At 48.1% G+C, this 21,243-nt stretch overlaps 1 protein-coding gene across 3 annotated transcripts in view; it reads left to right on the plus strand.

Moving 5' to 3' along the window:
* Positions 1–21,243, plus strand: part of ece1 (endothelin converting enzyme 1) — a 294,825-nt gene that overhangs the window by 179,819 nt on the left and 93,763 nt on the right. For all 3 annotated transcript variants that reach the window (XR_011587618.1, XM_070860115.1, XM_070860114.1), the window contains one exon: positions 14,915–15,039. Coding sequence is in view for 2 of the 3 variants with exons in the window: in XM_070860115.1 (XP_070716216.1) it covers positions 14,915–15,039 (125 nt within the window). In the remaining variant the exon portion in view is untranslated. The remainder of the gene's footprint in view (positions 1–14,914; positions 15,040–21,243) is intronic.

A 21,243-nucleotide genomic window follows, 5' to 3' on the forward strand; every position in this document is an offset into this window, starting at 1 on the left:
ACTTCCTTTCCTTTCAATTTATTTTTCCTGGTTCTCACACTAAGTTTGGCTTTGGCTACGTTCTAAATGCACACAGCCTCTGCCCAACCCTTTCCCCTTCGGGGCTAGTTAACTGATTACTGCGGACACGGAGCTGACCCTCTCTGGCCTAACTCTCAGCCCAGGATCTCGCATTAAAGATTTCTGTTGCTCTGTCGATGTTCACCTCTCCCATCCTCTCCTCCTGCTCTGAAGGTAATTCTTTCTGACTGGCCTGTGGCTCTACAGGTGCCTGTTGTGTAGGAGATACTGTGGGCAACAACTTGCATCTATGTAGCACCTGTGGGGGGGCAGTCCTAGTTACTATGGTTGTGGGGGGGGGGGTCTGTCGTGGTTACTGTGGTTGTTGGGGGGGCAGTTCCAGTTGCTATGGGTGAGGTGTTAGGTGGAGGGTGTGGTGGGCGGGGGGGGGGGAGGTTGTGGTTGGATGGGGGAGGGCCAGGCCAGCCCCAAGACTGAAACGGCAGCCCTGGCCACAGTCGGCCAGTTCCGATCAGACGGGTATTGATCATTGAACCTACTCCCAATGGCTTAGTTGCTCGCCAGCCTCTGCCTTTACCCACCAGTGCACAAAGAGAAATAATACCAATTAATTCCAGAAATTGAGTTGGGACCATTGGGAGCTCTGCCTTTTTCTGGAAGGAGACCCGGATGCTGGACTGTCTGACCATGGGCCTGGGAGTCCATGCTGAGCTGGGAACTCGGGCACAGCTACTCCAGATCAATAGGTCATCCTAAAACTAGAGAGCGGCCATTGAGGAGTGACGTCAGGTTGCATGTTCTCACCGTGAAGACTCACACATGAAGAATAAGGAAGTAGTTGAGGTTTTCAGGAGAAAATAAAGAGGAGAAAGAGGGTAATAAATGTACAAATTAACCGGCGCAGGTCCACAAGATCTTTTCATTCTAGCCACCAATCCTACACATACCTTCAGCTTTAATACGCTCTCTTTTTGAATGGATTGGGGGGGAAGGGGGGGGGGGACAGGTATAAATGTTCGTCCCTTTGTCCTATTTCTCTGATTCCGTTAATCCTCTTTCCGAGCTATCTTTTTACTTTTGTGAGCTTTCCTTTCCCATTTAAACAGCCTTCACTCGATAAATGTGTCACCATGGAGATGCATCTCTTTCACCTATTCAGCTCCCCAATGACTTTATAAATAAAAAGGTTTTCATGATGGCAGGCAGATTGTCAGTTTGGTGTCTCTCTTGTCTCTGCTTTTAACCCTTATTTTCAATGTTTTGATTTTGGTTTAAAGAGGCACTTTCTTCACGATTAAAATGTTTACAGTGTTATTAGTTTAGTTACTCAGGGAGGGGTGCTGTAAAATCATGTGGTAAGTGATCCACTCCACGACATACAATATGCCTCATTGTGCTCCCAACCAATTTTAGCACCCATTCAATTTGGGACTGGATGGTCTTGTTTTTCAAAAGGCTCTCTGGTAACTGAAGACTTTTTTTTCAATGATGTTGAGGCGTTTCTTATTAAAGCTTTGTGAGTGTTCAGAACAAGGCCAAAAGTGGCCCAACCACTTCCCCGTCCTTCTGCTGCTTCCCTATTTTGTTTTAGAAACATAGAAAATAGGTTCAGGAGTAGGCCATTCGGCTTTCGAGCCTGCACCATCATTCAATAAGATCATGGCTGATCATTCACCTCAGTACCCTTTCCTGCTTTCTCTCCATACCCCTTGATCCCTTTAGCCGTAAGGGCCACATCTAACTCCCTCTTGAATATATCCAACGAACTGGCATCAGCAACTCTCTGCGGTAGAGAATTCCACAGGTTAACAACTCTCTGAGAAGAAATGGCTTACCCCTTATCCTTAGACTGTGTCCCCTGGTTCTGGACTTCCCCAACATCGGGAACATTCTTCCTGCATCTAACCTGTCCAGTCCCGTCAGAATTTTATATGTTTCTATGCGATCCCCGCTCATCCTTCTAAGCTCCAATGTATAAAGGCCCAGTCGATCCAGTCTCTCCTCACATGTCAGTCCTGCCATCCCAGGAATCAGTCTGGTGAACCTTCGCTGCACTCCCTCAATAGCAAGAACGTCCTTCCTCAGATTAGGAGACCAAAACTGAACACAATATTCCAGGTGAGGCCTCACCAAGGCCCTGTACAACTGCAGTAAGACCTCCCTGCTCCTATACTCAAATTCCCCAGCTATGAAGGCCAACATGCCATTTGCCTTCTTCACCGCCTGCTGTACCTGCATGCCAACTTTCAATGACTGATGTACCATGACACCCAGGTTTCGTTGCACCTCCCCTTTTCCTAATCTGCCGCCATTCAGAAAATATTCTGCCATCGTGTTTTTGCCCCCAAAGTGGATAACCTCACGTTTATGCACTTTATACTGCATCTGCCATGCATTTGCCCACTCACCTAACCTGTCTAAGTCACCCTGCAGCCTCTTAGCGTCCTCACAGCTCACACCGCCACCCAGCTTAGTGTCATCTGCAAACCTGGAGATATTACACTCAATTCCCTCATTCAAATCATTGATGTATATTGTAAATAGCTGGGGTCCCAGCACTGAGTCCTGCGGCATCGCACTAGTCACTGCCTGCCATTCTGAAAAGGACCCGTTTATCCCGATTCTCTGCTTCATGTCTGCCAACCAGTTCTCTATCCACGTCAGTACATTACCTCCAATACCATGTGCTTTAATTTTGCACACCAATCTCTTGTGTGGGACCTTGTCAAAAGCCTTTTGAAAGTCCAAATATACCACATCCACTGGTTCTTCCTTGTCCACTCTACTAGTTACATCCTCAAAAAATTTCCAGAAGATTTGTCAAGTGTGATTTCCTTTTCATAAATCCATGCTGACTTGGACCGATCCTGTAACTGCTTTCCAAATGTGCTGCTATTTCATCTTTAATAATTGATTCCAACATTTTCCCCACTACTGATGTCAGCTAACCGGTCTATAATTATCCGTTTTCTCTCTCCCTCCTTTTTTAAAAAGTGGTGTTCCATTAGCTACCCTCCAGACAATAGGAACTGATCCAGAGTCGATAGACTGTTGGAAAATTATCACCAATGCATCCACTATTTCTAAGACCACTTCCTTAAGTCTCTGGGATGCAGACTATCAGACCCTGGGGATTTATCAGCCTTCAATCCCATCAATTTTCCTAACACAATTTCCTGCCTCATGAGGATTTCTTTCAGTTCCTCCTTCCGACTAGACCCTCGGTCCCCTAGTATTTCCGGAAGGTTATTTGTGTCTTCCTTTGTGAAGACAGAACCAAAGTATTTGTTCAACTGGTCTGCCATTTCTTTGTTCCCCATTATAAATTCACCTGAATCCGACTGCAAGGAACTACGTTTGTCTTCAATAATCCTTTTCTCTTCACATATCAATCATCATCATAGGCAGTCCCTCGGAATCGAGGAGGACTTGCTTCCACTCCCAAAGTGAGTTCTTTGATGGCTGAACAGTCCGATACGAGAGCCACAAACCCTGTTACAGGTGGGACAGACATTCGTCGAGGGAAGGGGTCAGTGGGGCTGGTTTGCCGCGCGCTCCTCCTGCTGCCTGCGCTTGGCCTCTTCATGCTCTTTGCGTTGGGACTCGAAGAGCTCAACGCCCTCCCAGATGGACTTTCTCCACCTTGGGCGGTCTGCGGCCAGGGTCTCCCAGGTGTCAGAGGTGATGTCGCACTATACCAGGGAGGCTTTGAGGGTGTCCTTATAACATTTCCACTGTCCTCCTTTGGCTTGTTTACCATGAAGGAGCTCCGCATAAAGCATTTGCTGCAGGAGTCTCGTGTCTGGCATGTGTACTATGCGGCCTGCCCAGCGAAGTTGATCGAGTGTGGTCAGTGCTTCAATGTTGGGGATGTTAGCCTGGTCGAGGACACTGATGTTGGTGCGCCTGTCCAGTATCTTGCAGAGACATCATTGGCGATATATCTCCAGCGACTTGAGGTGCCTTCTATAACTCGTCCATGCCTCAGATCCATACAGGAGGGCGGGTATTACTACAGCCCTGTAGACCATGAGTTTGGTGGTAGATTTGCGGGCCTGGTCTTCAAACACTCTTTTCCGCAGACGGCTCAGAAGCTTTTGCAGTCAGATTTTATGTTCCCAGCAAGCTTCCTCTCATACTCTATTTTCCCCCTCCGAATTCAATCTTTTGTCCTCCTCTACTGAATTCTAAATTTCTCCCAGTCCTCAGGTTTGCTGCTTTTTCTGTCTCTTCCTTGGATTTAACACTATCCTTAATTTCCCTTGTTAGCCACGGTTGAGCCACCTTCCCCGTTTTATTTTTACTCCAGACAGGGATGTACAATTGTTGAAGTTCATCCATGTGATCTTTAAATGTTTGCCATTGCCTATCCACTGTCAACCCTTTAAGTATCACTAGCCAATCTAATCTAGCCAATTCACGTCTCATGCCATCGAAGGTACATTTTTCTTAAGTTCAGGACCCTAGTCTCTGAATTAACTGTGTCACTCTCTATCTTAATAAAGAATTCTACCATATTATGATCTATCTTCCCCAAGGGGCCTTGCACAACAAGATTGTTAATTAGTCATTTCTCATTACACATCACCCAGTCTAGGATGGTCAGCCCTCTAGTTGGTTCCTCGACATATTGGTCTAGAAAACCATCCTTAATCCATTCCAGGAAATCCTCCTCCACTGCATTGCTACCAGTTTGGTTAGCCCAATCTATATGTAGATTAAAGTCGCCCATGATAACTGCTGTACCTTTTTTGCACGCATCTCTAATTTCTTGTTTGATGCTGTCCCCAACCTCACTACTACTGTTTGGTGGACTGTACACAACTCCCACTAGCGTTGTCTGCCCTTTGGTATTCCGCAGCTCCACCCATACTGATTCCACATCATCCAAGCTAATGTCCTTCCTTACTATTGCGTTAATTTCCTCTTTAACCAGCAACGCTACCCCACCTCCTTTTTCTTTCTGTCTATCCTTCCTGAATGTTGAATACCCCTGGATGTTGAGTTCCCAGCCTTGGTCACCCTGGAGCCATGTCTCCATGATGCCAATTATATCATATTCGTTAAATGCTGCCTGTGCAGTTAATTCATCCACCTTATTCCGAATACGCCTCGCATTGAGGCATAGAGCCTTCAGGCTTGTCTTTTTAACACACTTTGCCAATTTAGAATTTTGCTGTAATGTGGCCCTTTTTGATTTTTGCCTTGGGTTTCTCTGCCCTCCACTTTTACTTTTCTTCTTTCTATCTTTTCCCTCTGTCTCTCTGCATAGGTTCCCATCCCCCTGCCATATTAGTTTAACCCCTCCGCAATAGCACTAGCAAACACTCCCCCTAGGACATTGGTTCCAGTCCTGCCCAGGTGCAGACTGTCCGGTTTGTACTGGTCCCACCTCCCCCAGAACCGGTTCCAGGAATTTGAATCCCTCCCTTCTGCGCCATTCCTCAAGCCATGTATTCATCTGAGCTATCCTGCAATTCCTACTCTGACTAGCACGTGGCACTGGTAGCAATCCTGAGATTACTACCTTTGAGGTCCTACTTTTTAATTTAACTCCTAGCTCCTTAAATTCAGCTTGTAGGACCTCATCCCATTTTTTTACCTATATCGTTGGTACCTATCTGCACCACGACAACTGGTTGTTCACCCTCCGCCTCCAAAATGTCCTGCACCCGTTCCGAGACATCTTTGATCCTTGGACCAGGGAGGCAACATACCATCCTGGAGCCGCAGAAACGTCTGTCTATTCCCCTTACAATAGAATCCCCTACCACTATAGCCCACTCTTTTTCCTGCCCTCCTGTGCAACAGAGCCACCCATGGTGCCATGAACTTGGCTGCTGCTGCCCTCCCCTGATGAGTCATCCCCCCCAACAGTACCCAAAACGGTGTATCTGTTTTGCATGGGGATAACCGCAGGGGACCCCTGCACTACCTTCCTTCCACTGCTCTTCCTGCTGGTCATCCATTCCCTATCTGTCTGTGTAACCTTTACCTGCGGTATAACCAACTCACTAAACGTGCTATTCACGGCATCCTCAGCATCGCGAATGCTCCAGAATGAATCCACCTGCAGCTCCAGTGCTGCAATGCGGTCTGTCAGGAGCTGCAGCAGGGTACACTTCCCGTACATGTAGTTGTCAGGGACACTGGAAGCGTCCCTAAGTTCCCACATAGCCCAGGAGGACCATGACACGTGTCTGAGCTCTTCTGCCATGACTTAACCCCTAGATTAACTTAATTTGGCAACAACAATAATAAAGGTTACCTACTGATAAAGGAAAAGAAAAAAGAAAAACTACACACCAATCACTTACCCCTTGGCTGTGATGTCACACTTAGATTTCTTTCTACTTTTTTGCCTTCTCTCCCTGCACCAGCTAGCCTCCTCGACGCTGCCGCCGCTCCCCAACTAATGGGCCTTTTATAGGCCGCCTCCTCCGACTCCCGCCGCGCCTCCTCGACGACTCTTGGACTTTTGGAATGAAACGCCAGAAATATGACTTTGGGTCCTGTTGTGCCTGAAATGTTCGGCGTATATTTATAGCCCAGTAGAATTTTGCGTGTGGGTGCCGGGCCACAGCAATGAGCGACAGAGGGTTTTGCAGAATTGACGTCAGAGATCGAGGAAAATCAGACGTAGTGTTAATACATTTGTATCTCATTGACGCCTGAATTTCTTCAATATTTTCCGCCAACAATTGGCATTGCACCGTACATGCGCTGTTGTTTCAGAGCATGTTTTCAGCTAATTCCCGGCCATTAATCTTTCTCAGACCTTATTAAACTGTATTGGAAAGTCGATTGGTTGAAGTCAGAAATACTTCTGAACTATATGTTGTGCTCATTCAGTCAATGGATGGCCAGCTCCAATTCTCAACCAGACACTTTGGCACAGGGAAGAAGGTTGGAGTGCGGAGGGTGTTGGAGAAGTAGGGGCCGAAATTCAGCTCCCGAATAAGGCCTGTTACCGCCGGATTGCCACGGCCATGCGGCAGAGTTGAGCGGCCGCCGATTTCTGGTCGAATGGCCGCAGCAAGCTAAATTCAGCATAGGGGTGGGGGGTTTCTGGCAGTCGTCAGTGTGTGCACCACTGGGACCCCCCACCTCCCTCGAAATTCAGCCTGCGAAACATTGTGCCCGTTGAGCGGTGCCCCCAACAGCTTTCTTTGTCGGTGTACCTTTCAGCACTCCCTCAGCACTGCACTAGAGTGTCAGCCTAGATTTATGTGCTCAAGTCCCTGGAGTGGGACTTGAACCCACAACCTTCTGACTCGGAGGCGAGAGTGCTGCCCACTGAGCCACGGCTGACACCATCAGTGGCAGGAAAGGGTCTGCCATTTTTTTGAAGTAGTGCTGCCCATTTATGAACATCATGTGTACAGTGACATCAGTGTACGAGGACATTATACCCCCTTCTGCGTGTCAAGTTCATGTTGTTGTAAGGTGCAGTGAGCTTGTTATTCCAATTATCGCAGAAGGAAAGCTCCCATAGCAGCAGGTTCATTCAGCTGGTACGGACCTATCCTCTCTGTTAAACCATGAGCCCTTTATATGACAGTTTCATTAATTCTCCTCTTGCCCTGTTTATATTGAAAGAAAGAAAGACTGGAAATTATAGAGCAACTTTCACGACCACCAAACGTCCCAAAGCACTTTACAGCCATTGAAGTACTTTTGAAGTCACTGTTGTAATGTGGGAAATGCAGCAGTCAATTTGTGCACAGCAAGCTCCCACAAACAGCAATGTGACAATGACCAGATAATCTGTTATGGCAATGTTGGTTGAGGGATCAATATTGTCTGGAACAACGGGGATAACTCCCCTGTTCTTCTTTGAATAGTGCCATGGGATCTTTCACGTCCCCTAGAAAGAGCAGACGGGGCCTCGGTTTAATGCCTCACCCGAAAGACGGCACCTCGGACAGTGCAGCACTCCCTCAGCACTGCACTGAAGGACCAGGTAGATTTTGTGCTCAAGTCTCTGGAGTGGGACTGAAACTCTTTAAGTTCAAACTCGGGCGAGAGTGCTACCCACTGACACCGTGGATTCACAGCGCTGGGATCATTAGCAGGGATGTTTGCAAGACACGGTGACAGCGTTGTGTTTCTGCTCACTGATTTTGCCCAATGCTAGACAGCAATCCATACAGCCCAGCAACATAAAACGACACTGCTGACTGACTGAGAGCTCACAGACCCTCTGTCTCAGCCGTGCCGCGTAGAGAGGGAAAACCGACAGACAAGGCTCTTGTGCACCTCCTAGTGGCTGACTACAGAACAACATCGCCAGGGGCCTGAGAGCAACCTCGACCAGGGGGACAGAGAGGCAATTAACAAGGTGGGAAAGGCACGCGATTCAACTTCGGTACATCGGGCACTGCTCCACATTGATGCACGTAAAATCGTGCAGCGCAGAAGGAGGCCATTCGGCCCATCGTACCTGTGCCGGCTCTTTGAACGAGCTGCACAATTAGTCCCACTCCCCCTTCATTCCTTCCCCATCGCCCTGCACATTTTTCCTTTTCAAGTATTTCTCCAATTCCCTCTTGAAAATGATTATTGAAGCTGCTCCCAACACTTTCAGGCAGTGCATTCCAGATCACGACCAAAAAAATTCTCCTCCTAGTTTTTTTGCCAATTATGGAAAGAAAGAATTTGCATTTCTGTAGTAACTTTCACAACCTCAGGTTGTCCCAAAGCATGTTACAGGCAGGCAATGAAGTACTCTTGAAGTATCGTAATGTAGGATCTATAATCTGTGTTCTCTGACTACCCATACAACCGGCGTTTAAGGGACAGTTGCTGCATACATGAGGGAGAATGGAATAGAGGGACATGAGGGCAGGGTGGGAAGAGATATTTAGAGTGGAAGCGGCTTTGTGTGGAGTACAAACACTGGCACGGACCAGTTTCTGTGTTGTAGATTCTAAGTAATTGTACATAACATGAATCCTCTACTCCTGAATCGACTGGCACTTCTGGGAACATTTATTAGATCTTTTATTTACCCAGCGTGAGTCTGTGCTGTTCACCCGAGTCACAGAGACTGGTGCTTTTCCCACAGGCCCGATGTTGGGTGAGATGTGTGTCATGTATCTTACATTATTATATATAAAACTGTATCCTAACATGCTATACATGACTGTAATAAGATATGACCTGTAACCACCAGCATACCTTACCACCAGGGATGCACTTGCAAGAGACAGGTATATAAGGGCAGGTCTCAGGCAAGTGCAGCATTCCAGAGCTGTGAAATAAAGGCGCAGGTCTAGAGTGACCTTGACTTCACTACATGCCTCGTGTGAATCTGTACTGAGGGGACAGGACTTTACAATGTTTGTGAGCAATGTCGGCGTAAGAGCCAGACATTTACAGCCAAATAGCTCCTTACTGATTGCTCGTGAAAATGGCTTCACAGTTTGGCTGAGTAATGACTAGGAGCATTGCGTTAAATATGGGACTGACTATTTGTACCGTGTTTTTTCTGTCCTTCTGCACATGAGTCTGTCGAGACTCCGCCCTCAATGCCTCCCGCCCGAACCGGAAGTGCCGGCCCCGAACTGGAATCATTCCGACAACCTTGCCCACTGAGCCCTCGACCCGAGCCATGCCGCCCCGACCTGACGCGAGAGAGACAGAGACCGGGGGGTGGGGGCGAGAGAGAGACTGGGGAGTGGGGGGGAGGCTGGGGGGAGACTGGGGGGAGGGGGGTAGGCTGGGGGGAGGGGGAGAGAGGGAGACTGGGGGGTGGGGGGTGGGGGGGAGAGAGAGAGACTGGGGAGAGGGGGAGAGAGGGAGACTGGGGAGAGGGGGAGAGGGGGAGACTGGGGAGAGGGGGAGAGAGGGAGACTGGGGGGAGGGGGAGAGAGAGACTGGGGAGAGGAGGGGAGGCTGGGGGGAGGGGGGGAGGCTGGGGGGAGGGGGAGAGAGGGAGACTGGGGGGTGGGGGGGAGAGAGAGACTGGGGAGAGGGAGACTGGGGGGAGGGGGAGAGAGAGACTGGGGGGTGGGGGGGAGAGAGGGAGACTGGGGGGAGGGGGGAGAGAGGGAGACTGGGGGGAGGGGGGAGAGAGGGTGGGGGGGGAGAGAGAGACTGGGGAGAGGGGGGGAGAGAGAGACTGGGGAGAGGGGGGGAGAGAGAGACTGGGAAGAGGGGGGGAGAGAGAGACTGGGGAGAGGGGGGGAGAGAGAGACTGGAGGGAGGGGGGAGGCTGGGGGGAGGGGGAGAGAGGGAGACTGGGGGGAGGAGAGGGAGCGGGAGAGTGGGGGGTGGGGGGGGAGAGAGAGACTGGGGAGAGGAGAGGGAGCAGGAGAGTGGGGAGAGGAGAGGGAGCAGGAGAGTGGGGGGAGGAGAGGGAGAGGGAGACTGGGGTGAGGGGTGGAGAGAGTGAGACTGGGAGGGGGGAGAGGGAGACTGGAGGGGAGGGGGGGAGGCTGGGGGGAGGGGGAGAGAGGGAGACTGGGGGGAGGAGAGGGAGCGGGAGAGTGGGGGGAGGAGAGGGAGAGGGAGACTGGGGGGAGGAGAGGGAGCGGGAGAGTGGGGGGAGGAGAGGGAGAGGGAGACTGGGGTGAGGGGTGGAGAGAGTGAGACTGGGAGGGGGGAGAGGGAGACTGGAGGGGAGGGGGAGACTGGAGGGGAGGGGGAGACTGGGGGGGAGGAGAGGGAGACTGGGGGACGGGGAGACTGGGGGGGGAGGAGAGGGAGACTGGGGGGGAGGAGAGGGAGACTGGGGGGAGGAGAGGGAGAGGGAGAGGGAGACTGGGGGGAGGAGAGGGAGACTGGGGGGAGGAGAGAGACTAGGGGGAGAGGGAGACTAGGGGGAGGGGGGGAGAGGGAGACTAGGGGGAGGGGGGGAGAGGGAGACTGGGGGGAGGGGGGAGAGAGAGAGAGACTGGGGGGTGGGGGGGAGACTGGGGGGAGGGGGTGGGGGGGAGACTGGGGGGAGGGGGAGAGAGGGAGACTGGGAGGGGGGAGAGGCTGGGTGGAGGAGAGGGAGAGGGAGACTGGGGGGAGGGGGAGACTTGGGGGAGTGGAGGGAGAGGGAGACTGAGGGGAGGGGGGTGGGGGGGAGACTGGGGGGAGGGGGAGAGAGGGGAGACTTGGGGGAGGGGGAGAGAGGGAGACTGGGAGGAGGAGGGAGACTGGGGGGAGGGGGAGACGGGGGGGAGAGGGAGACTGGGAGGAGGGGGGAAGAGGGAGACTTGGGGGGGGAGAAAGGGAGACGTGGGGGGGGTGAAGAGGGAGACGGGGGTCGGGGGAGGGGAGAGGGAGACTGGGGTGCGGGGATGGGGATAGAGAGACTGGGGGGGGTTGGAAGGGAGAGAGATACTGTGGGGTGGGGAAAGAAGAGAGAGAGAGACTGCGGGGGTGGGGGGGGCGGAACGAGAGAGTCACGGTGGAGGTGATCGGAAGGGAGAGAGGGAACTCAGGGAAGACAGATCACGTTGTTACAACCCCCGACAAGGGACATCATTGGAGTGGGTGAAATCCAGAAGTCACGACACTGTCACTATTCACTTCATACCCAATAAACCTGTTAACAATCCACACACAATGCCCCATCTATGGGGGCTGGGAGGGGGGAGGAAGGTCAAGCACTTGGGCTGGGGTAAGGGTCTTTGGCTGGCACTTGGTGGCTTCTGGGGAGATCTATCCTCTGTGGTTTCTGGAAGTCAAAGTGGATCGAGTTACAATTTGCAAAGTCAGTGAGAACTTGGGCTGGGCGGCTCCAGTTACACATTCCAGAGAAACTTCAGGGTGTGGCTTATCCTCCAAGGGGACCAATCAGAGACAAGGAGTGGCCATTTTTACAGTACAAATAAACGCGTCCATTAAATAAGGTGTTAATAGGGCTCCAACTACAGCCCCATTGTACTGTGACCAGTCTTTTGCTGTTTTTACATTACAACATGGCCAGCTACAGCTGCCAGAACCACACCAACAGCACTGGCTGGTAACTGAGGCAATATGCACAACAACAACAACTTGCATTTATATAGTGCCTTTAACGTATTAAAACATCCCAAGGCACCTTGCAGGAGTGTAAATCAGACACACTTTGACACCGAGCCACATAAGGCGATATTGGGACAGTCTTGGTCAACGTGGTGGGTCTTAAGGAGCAATTTTAAAGGGAGGTGGCAGTGTAGTTTAGGGAGGGAATTCCAGAGTTTAGGGCCTGGGCAGCTAAAGGCACGGCCGTCAATGGCGCATCCCTGGCAACACAAGGAGCATATCACCCCCCCCCCGCGGCATTGGGCGCTACCAGCCGCCATTTTGTCTGGTGGCAAGCGAGCTAAGTGTGATGGTATACACGCAGTCGTTTCTTTGTTGCCCTTGGACAGGGTCAAGAACACTGGCAGGCAAGCCGAGACTGTTGGCCAAGATCAACAGAGCTGTACTGTGTTGGAAGCACGTCTGCCCAGTGCAATAGCACTGTCTTCTCAGATTAATCTGGAGAAACGGGCAAGAAGGTAGAAAAGGAACGAAATAGTCCAGCTTGCTATCACTCCGATCGTTTCAGGGGGAACAACTGGTAATTTTGGCCTCTTGTGACCATGTACAACAACAACTTATATTTATATAGCGCCTTTAACATAGTGAAACATCCTAAGGCACTTCCTAAGGGGAGTATTATGCGATAAAAATTTGACACCAAGCCGCGTGAGTAGAAATTAGTGCAGATGACCAAAAGCTTGATCAACGAGGTATGTTTTAAGGAGCATCTTGAAGGGGGAAAGAGTTTAAAAATTCGCAAAGAACGACTAAAAAAATAATAGAGGGAAGATCAATTCTGAAAGTAAACAAGCAAGAAATATAAAAACAGCTGGTAAGAGATTCTACAGGTATATAAAAAGGAAGAGAGTGGCTAAAGTAAATGTTGGTCCCTTAGAGGATGAGACTGGGAAATGGCAGAGACTTTGAACAAATATTTTGTATCGGTCTTCACGGTAGACGACACTTAAAAACATCCCAATAATTGATAATCAGGGGACTATAGAGAGGGAGGAACTTAAAACAATTAATCACTGTCACTAAAGTAGTCAGTAAAATAATGGGACTAAAGGCGGACAAGTCCCCTGGACCTGATGGCCTGCATCCCAGGGTCTTAAAAGAAGTGGCTACAGAAATAGTGGATACATTGGTTGTAATCTACCTAAATTCCCTGGATTCTGGAAAAGTCCCAGCGGATTGAAAAACCGCAAATGTAACGCCCCTATTTAAAAAAGGAGACAGACAGAAAGCAGGAAACTATAGACCAGTTAGCCTAACATCTGTCATTGGGAAAATGCTGGAGTCCATTATTAAGGAAGCAGTAGCAGGACATTTTGAAAAGCATAATTTAGTCAAGCAGAGTCAGCACGATTTTATGAAAGGGAAATCATGTTTTACAAATTTGCTAGAGTTCTTTGCGAATGTAACGATCAGGGTGGATAAGGGGGAACCAGTGGGTGTGGTATATTTGGATTTCCAGAAGGCATTTGATAAGGTGCCACATAAAAGGTTACTGCACAAGATGAAAGTTCATGGGGTTGGAATAATTTATTAGCATGGATAACGGATTGGCTAACTAACAGAAAACAGAGAGTTGGGATAAATGGGTCATTTTCTGGTTGGCAAACAATAACTGGTGGTGTGCCACAGGGATCGGTGCTGGGGCCTCAACTATTTACAATCTATATTGATTTGGATGAAGGGACCGAGTGTAATGTAGCCAAGTTTGCTGATGATACAAAGATGGGTGGGAAAGCAAGTTGTGAGGAGGACACACAAAATCTGCAAAGGGATATGGACAGGCTAAGTGAATGGGCAAAAATTTGGCAGATGGAGTATAATGTGGGAAAATGTGAGGTTATCCACTTTGGCAGAAAAAATAAAAAAGCAAGTTATTATTTAAATGGAGAAAAATTACAAAATGCTGCAGTACAGAGGGACCTGGGGTCCTTGTGCATGAAACAAAAAAGTTAGTATGTCGGTACAGCAAGTGATCAGGCAGGCAAATGGAATGTTGGCCTTTATTGCAAAGGGGATGGACTATAAAAGCAGAGAAGTTCTGCTACAACTGTACAGGGTATTGGTGAGGCCACACCTAGAGTACTGCATACAGTTTTGGTCTCCGTATTTAGGGAAGGATATATTTGCATTGGAGGCAGTTCAGACAGAAAGATGTACTGAATTTTTAAACAAAGAAAATTAGAATTAAAGAATTTGCATTTCTATAGTGCCTTTCATGACCTCAGGATGTCCCAAAGCCAGTGAGGTATATTTGTACTGTAGTCACTGGTGTAATCTGTGGAAACGTGGCAGCCAATTTATGCACAGCAAATCCCATAAACAACAAAATGAGATGTAAATGTTAGCGAGGACACTGGGGGAACACCTCTGCTCCTCTCCAAGTAGTGCCACATGATCCTTTAAATCACATCAGGGAGCACCATCTCAACATTATTGCTGTACCATTTTCGAGTGAAATCGGGAAGCATTTTTTCACACAGTGGGTAGTGGAAATCTGGAACCTTCCCCAAAAGGCTGTGGATGCTGGGTCAATTGAATTGTTCAAGACTGCCGTTGATAGAATTTTGTTGGGTAAGGTTCTTACAGGATGTGACGCAAAAGATGGGTAACTGGAGTTGAGGTACAGATCAGCCCTTGATCTAAATGAATGGCCGAACAGGCTCGACGGGCTGAATGGCTTGCTGCTGTTCCTATGTTCCACCTGAAAGGGCAGGTGTGTGTTTATCAACAAATCTGAACTCTCAACTGTGTTCAGATAGATCTTAATTAACTGGGACACATCTATAAATGTTTGACGCTTGCATTTGTATTTATTCAACGACTCTAAAACGTGGCTGCTGATATTAAAAAGAAAATTCTGTCTTATCTCCAGAAAACACCACATTGAACACGACGAGTGAAGCTGAACACAAAGCCCAGCAATATTATCAGGCCTGCATGAACGAGCAGAAGATCGAGGCGTTGCAGGGAAAGCCCCTTCTCGACATCATTAACAAAGTGAGCATTGACAGCGCTGGGACAAAGCAGTTCTGTGCACCCTCCCCACGCTCATTGTTCTGTCAGCTCACAGTTGATTTCCAGGCAGAATACTGTGTCTAAATGTTAAATCAAGACAATATGGCTTTTATTGATCCTGTGCTAAGAACACCTCGGATGTAGTTAGACTCCTTTCAGTCACTTGGAGCTGGGACTGATGGTGATTGCTTTGAGCCCCTGTCTACGCATCTCTCTCTGCTGTGTTCTGGGTTCAGACAAGATCATTTTGGCACACTAGCATCCTTCGAGTGTGTTTTGAAGGTCTTGGGATTGAACCTCAGTCTGCAGTGAGTTAACTGATCTGAACTGGGGTTATGCTCCGGAACCTTAGAAGGAAAGTCAGCTACTGTTACCATTCCTTGTCCAAGAGAATCCCTCTATTCTGTGCTATAAAGAGTAGGGTAAGGAAATAAAAGAGACCCGATTGGATGCATTTACATTGAAGCATCACAAAAGTTGTTATCAGTCGATACTATTTAGACCCTGCAAAGTCCTTAACCGTGTTTCCGCCTCCTAAATCCGTACTCATCTCTCCCACAACTCCATGTTTGAACCTCTTCAATCAGGTTTCAGCCCCTGCCTCAGAACTGAAACGGCCCTATCAGAGTCACAAATGGCGCCCAGTGTGACTGTGACCATGGTAAACTATCCCTCCTGACCTGTCTACATCCTTTGATACGGTTGACCACACCAGCCTCCTTCAGCGCCTCTCCGCCGTCACCCAGCTGGGTGGGACTGCAGCTGTTTGGTTCCATTCTCATCTGTCCAGCCACAGCCAGAGAATCACCCGCAGCGGCTTCTCTTCCCGCCCCCACTTCGGTACCTCTGGTGTCCCCCGAGGATATATCCTCGTCCTCCTCCTATTTCTCATCTGTATGCTGCCACTTGGCGACATCATCCGAAAACACAGCGTCAATTTCCACATGTGCGCTGACGACACCCAGAGCTACTTCACCTCCACTTCTCTCAACCCTTCCACAGTCTCGGATTTATCAGTCTGCTTGTCCGACATCCAGTTCTGGATAAGCAGAAATTATCTGCAATTAAATATTGGGAGGACCAAAGCTGTTGTCTTCGGTCCCCGCCAAAAACTCCTTTCCCTAGCCTCTGCCTCCATTCTTCTCCGCAACTTCTGTCTGATGCTGAACCCAGCCGTTGGAGCCCTATTTGACCATTAGTTCTGCTTCCAACCCCCTATCCTCTCCATCACTAAGGCCACCTATTTCCACCTCCATAACATCACCCACCTTTGCCCCTGAGCCAGCTCTTCTGTTGTTAATGTCCTTATCCATGCTTTTGTTTCTTCTAGACTCCACTGTTCCAATGTTCTCCTGACCTGCTTCCCTCCTTGCACCCTCTCTACATTTCAGCGCATCCAAAACCCTGCTGCCCTTACCCTAACTTGCGCCAAGTCCCGCTCACCCATCACCCCTGTGCTCGCTGACCTACATTGGCTCCTGGTCCGGCAACGCCTCAATTTTAAAACTCTCATCCTTGTTTTCAGATCCCTCTATGGCCTCGCCCCTCCCTATCTCTATAACCTCCTCCAGCCCCACAACCCTCAGATCTCTGCACTCCTCCAATTCTGGCCACCTGCGCATTCACCATTTTAATTGCTCCACCATTGTCGGCCTGCCAGCAATCCCTCTCTAAACCTCTCTACGTCTCTCCTCCTTTAAGATGCTCCTTTAAACCTACCTCTTTAACCAAGCTTTTGTTCACCTGTCCTAGTATCTCTTCATCTGGCTATGTAATGTATTTGCTACATGGGTTCTTTGCTTAAGAATTCATAGCAACACATTGCTATTAAGAGCTAGTTGGTTTATTAGCAAAGGTTCAACAATCACATCACACATTACCAGGTTCACAACCACCTACCTCATCGTGGATCTTCCGAACCCAACTGGCTGGGGTTTTATTTAGTCTTGTGAACATCACGTGACTGGCTAAACCACTCCCAACTCAACAGCTCTACAAACCTGTGAGCATACTCACAGGTACATACATAATCGGCTCAGTATCAAATCTTATTTGATTACACTCCTTTGAACGCCTTGGGACATTTTACGGCCTTAAAGGCGCTATATAAATCCAAGTTGATGTTGAGCCTCGTAGTTTATTACCTTCTCCTTGGAACCTGCGAAACAAAGAGAACAAGCAGTCCAATGCTATAGATTGACAGGGTTCCCACAAGTACAAGGAATGACTGACGGAACACATGTTACTTTGAAAGCCCTAAATAATCCCCTCAATTTCATTAACCCGAAAAAGTTTTCATTCACAAAATGGCCAGCTAATTTATGATGCCGATCACCTTATCGTCCAGATCAATGGCCACTAACCAGGAGCGGATGGTGGCCCTTTGCGGGCTGAGGTCACTCCCGCCTCAGTGAGGTTGCTGTCCCTGAAGGACGATCACCCGTTGACATTGTCGCGGGGAGCAAGGCCCAAGTCTGAAGGCCCCTCGGGTGGTGGCATTGGAGGATCCCACTGATGTTGGGCACAGGCTCAGAGGTGCTGCTGGTCTGTGTCCTCACAGACTGAATAGTCGCTATCTGAATGCACCACCTGGGTGCATCTATGAATGCTATATTTTGACAATCCATATAAAGCCACCTGTGCTCCCCCTAGCCCCACCTTTACCAACTGGATTTCTAAGAACATAAAAAACAGGAGCAGGATTAGGCCATTCGGCCCCTCGAGCCTGCTCCACTATTCATTAAGATCATGGCTAATCTTCTACCTCAACTCCACTTTCCTGCACTGATGTCAGACTAACTGGTCTGTAGTTCCCCGTTTTCTCTCTCCCTCCTTTCTCAAATAGCAGGATTACAAATGCTACCTTCCAATATATAGAATTTTGGAAGATGACAACCAATGCATCCACTATCTCTATAGCCACCTCTTTCAAAACCCTAGGATGTAGGCCATCAGGTCCAGAGGATTTATCGGCTTTCAGTCCCATTAATTTCCTCAATACTATTTTTTTACTAATACTAATTTCTTTCATCCTTGGTTCTCCTCTATTTCCGGAAGGTTTTTTGCGTCATCTTCCATGAAGACAGATACAAAGTATTTGTTTAATTTCCCTGCCCTTTCCTGATTCCCCAATATAATTTCTCCTGTTTCAGCCTGTAAGGGACCCACCTTTACTTTCGCTAATCTTTTCTTTTTTACAGTCTGTTTTTATGTCTCTTGCTAATTTACTCTCGTATTCTATTTTCCCTTTCTTTATCAATTTCTTGGTCCTCCTTTGCTGAATTCTAAAATCCTCCCAATCCTCAGGCTTACTGCTCTTTTTGGCAACATTATAATCCTCTTCCTTTGATCTAATACTATCTTTAACTTCTTGTTAGCCACAGTTCGACCACTTTTCCTGTGGGGTTTTTGTGCCTTAAAGGAATGTATGTTTGTTGTAAATTATGTATTAATTCTTTAAATGCTGTCCATAGCTTGTCTACTGTCATACCTTTTAATGTAGATTCCCAATCTACCTTAGCCAACTCGTCCCTCATACCTTCGTAGTTTGTTTTGTTCAGATTTAAGACCCTATTTTTGGATTTAACTAAATCAATTTCAAACTTAATATAAAATTCTATCATATTATGGTCACTCTTCCCTAAAGGCTCTTTACTACAAGGTTATTAATTAACCCTTTTCTCATTGTATAATAGTAGATCTAAAATAGCTTGTTCGCTAGTTGGTTCCTCAACATACTGATCTAGAAAACTATCTCGTATACATTCCATGAATTCGCCCTCCATATTATTACTGCAAATTTGGTTTCCCCAGTCTATATGTCGATTAAAGTCCCCCATGATTACTGTATAAACCTTTATAAATCACTGGTTAGGCCTCAGCTGGAGTATTGTGTTCAATTCCGGGCACCACACGTTAAGAAGGATGTCAAGGCCTTGGAGAGGGGGCAGAGGAGATTTCCTAGAATAGTGCCAGGGATGAGGGATTTAATTTATGTGGAGAGACTAGAGAAGCTGGGACTGTTTTCCTTTGAGCAGAGAAGGGTAAGGAGTGATTTAATGGAGGTGTTCAAAATGATGAGGTTTTGATAGTGTAGATAGGAAGAAACTGTTTCCAATGGAAGGAGGGATGGTAACCTCTCTCCTTGAAGCAGAGAAGGTTGAGAGGAGATTTGCTAGAGGTATTCAAAATCATGAGGGGTCTAGACAGGGAAATAATTCCCATTAGTGGAAGGTTCGCGAACCAGAGGACACAGATTCAAGGTGATTTGCAAAAGAACCAAAGGTGACATGAGGGAAAACGTTTTTATGCAGCGAGTGGTTAGGATCTGGAATGCGCTGCCTGTAAGGGTGGTGGAGATAAACTCAATCGTGGCTTTCAAAAGGGAATTAGATCAGTACCTGAATGAAAAAAAATTGCAGGGCTACGGTGAAAGGACAGGGGAGTGGGTCTGGTTGAGATGCTCTTGCAGAGAGCCGGCACGGGCTTGACGGACTGAATGGCCTCCTTCTGAGCTGTAACCATTCTATGATTCTAACCAGATATTAGAACTTTTTTTACACAGTGAGTTGTTATGATCTGGAAAGCACTGTCTGAAAGGGCAGTGAAAACAGACTCAATCATAACTTTCAAAAAGGTACTAAATATATACGTGAAAAGGAGAATTTTGCAGGGCTATGTGCACAGAGCAGGGGAGTGGAAATAATTGGGCAGCTCTTTAAAGAGCCGCACAGACACGATGGGCCGAATGGCCTCCTTCTGTGTTGTGTGAATCTATGATCTTGGTACCTCGCTTCCTCCTCCTCTATCCTCCAGCAGTCTTTTCAGTCTGCCCTCGAGCAGTAAACCTTCATCTTCTGCAGACTTAACATTTCACAAACTGTTGTTCATCCTTCCGTAGCGGTTCTTTGGTGTTTGTTGTACTTTACCTTTTCCTACGCAACAAGGGAGCTCAGAGTTAAAGGAAGGTGATTGGCAAGCCCACTTATCACTCGTGTCTCCATGGATACTATTGTTGGACTCACAGGTCTATTTAAACACCTCTACTTCAAGATTGTCCATCATCATCATAGGCAGTTCCTCGAGTCGAGGATGACTTGCTTCCACGCCAAAAAGGTCACAGGTGTTTCAATGTAGGACCTAATATTCCTGATCCGAACTACATCCTGAAGGGTAGAAGATGCCTGTGCCTAGATTTTTTTAACGTATGGTGGCCGTTGCACCCCAGCCACCACACGGGCTTGACAGAGCAAGGTAGAAACATCGAAAATAGGTCGAGCCTGTACCACCATTCGATAAGATCATGGCTGATCATTCCCTCAGTACCCCTTTCCTGCTTTCTCTCCATACTCCTTGATCCCCTTAGCCGTAAGGGCCATATCTAACTCCCTCTTGAATATATCCAATGAACTGGCATCAACAACTCTCTGAAGCAGGGAATTCCACAGGTTAACAACTCTCTGAGTGAAGAAGTTTCTCCTCATCTCAGTCCTAAATGACCTACCCCTTATCCTAAGACTGTGTCCCCTAGTTCTGGACCTCCCCAACATCGGGAACAATCTACCCACATTTAACCTGTCCCGTCCCATCAGAATCTTGTATGTTTCTATGAGATCCCCTCTCATCCTTCTAAACTCCAATGTATAAAGGCCAAGTTGATCCAGTCTCTCCTCATATGTCAGTCCGGCCATCCTGTCTGGTGAACCTTCGCTGCACTCCCTCAATAGCCAGAATGTCCTTCCTCAGATTAGGAGACCAAAATTGAACACAATATTTCAGGTGAGGCCTCACCAAGGCCCTGTACAACTGCAGTAAGACCTCTCTGCTCCGATACTCAAATCCCCTAGCTATGAAGGCCAACATACCATTTACCTTCATTACCGCCTGCTGCACCTGTATGCCAACTTTCAATGACTGATGAACCATGACACCCAGGTCTTGTTGCACCTCCCCTTTTTCTAATCTGCCACCATTCAGATAATATTCTGTCTTTGCGTTTTTGCCCCCAAAGTAGATAACCTCACATTTATCCACATTATACTGCATCTGCCATGCATTTGCCCACTCACCTAACCTGTCTAAGTCACCCTGCAGCCTTTTAGCGTCCCCCTCACAGCTCACTCCGCCACCTAGTTTAGTGTCATCTGCAAATTTGGAGATATTACACTTAATTCCTTCATCCAAATC

Source organism: Pristiophorus japonicus, chromosome 18 (assembly GCF_044704955.1).
Source record: "Pristiophorus japonicus isolate sPriJap1 chromosome 18, sPriJap1.hap1, whole genome shotgun sequence".
Classification (NCBI taxonomy): Eukaryota; Metazoa; Chordata; class Chondrichthyes; family Pristiophoridae; genus Pristiophorus; species Pristiophorus japonicus.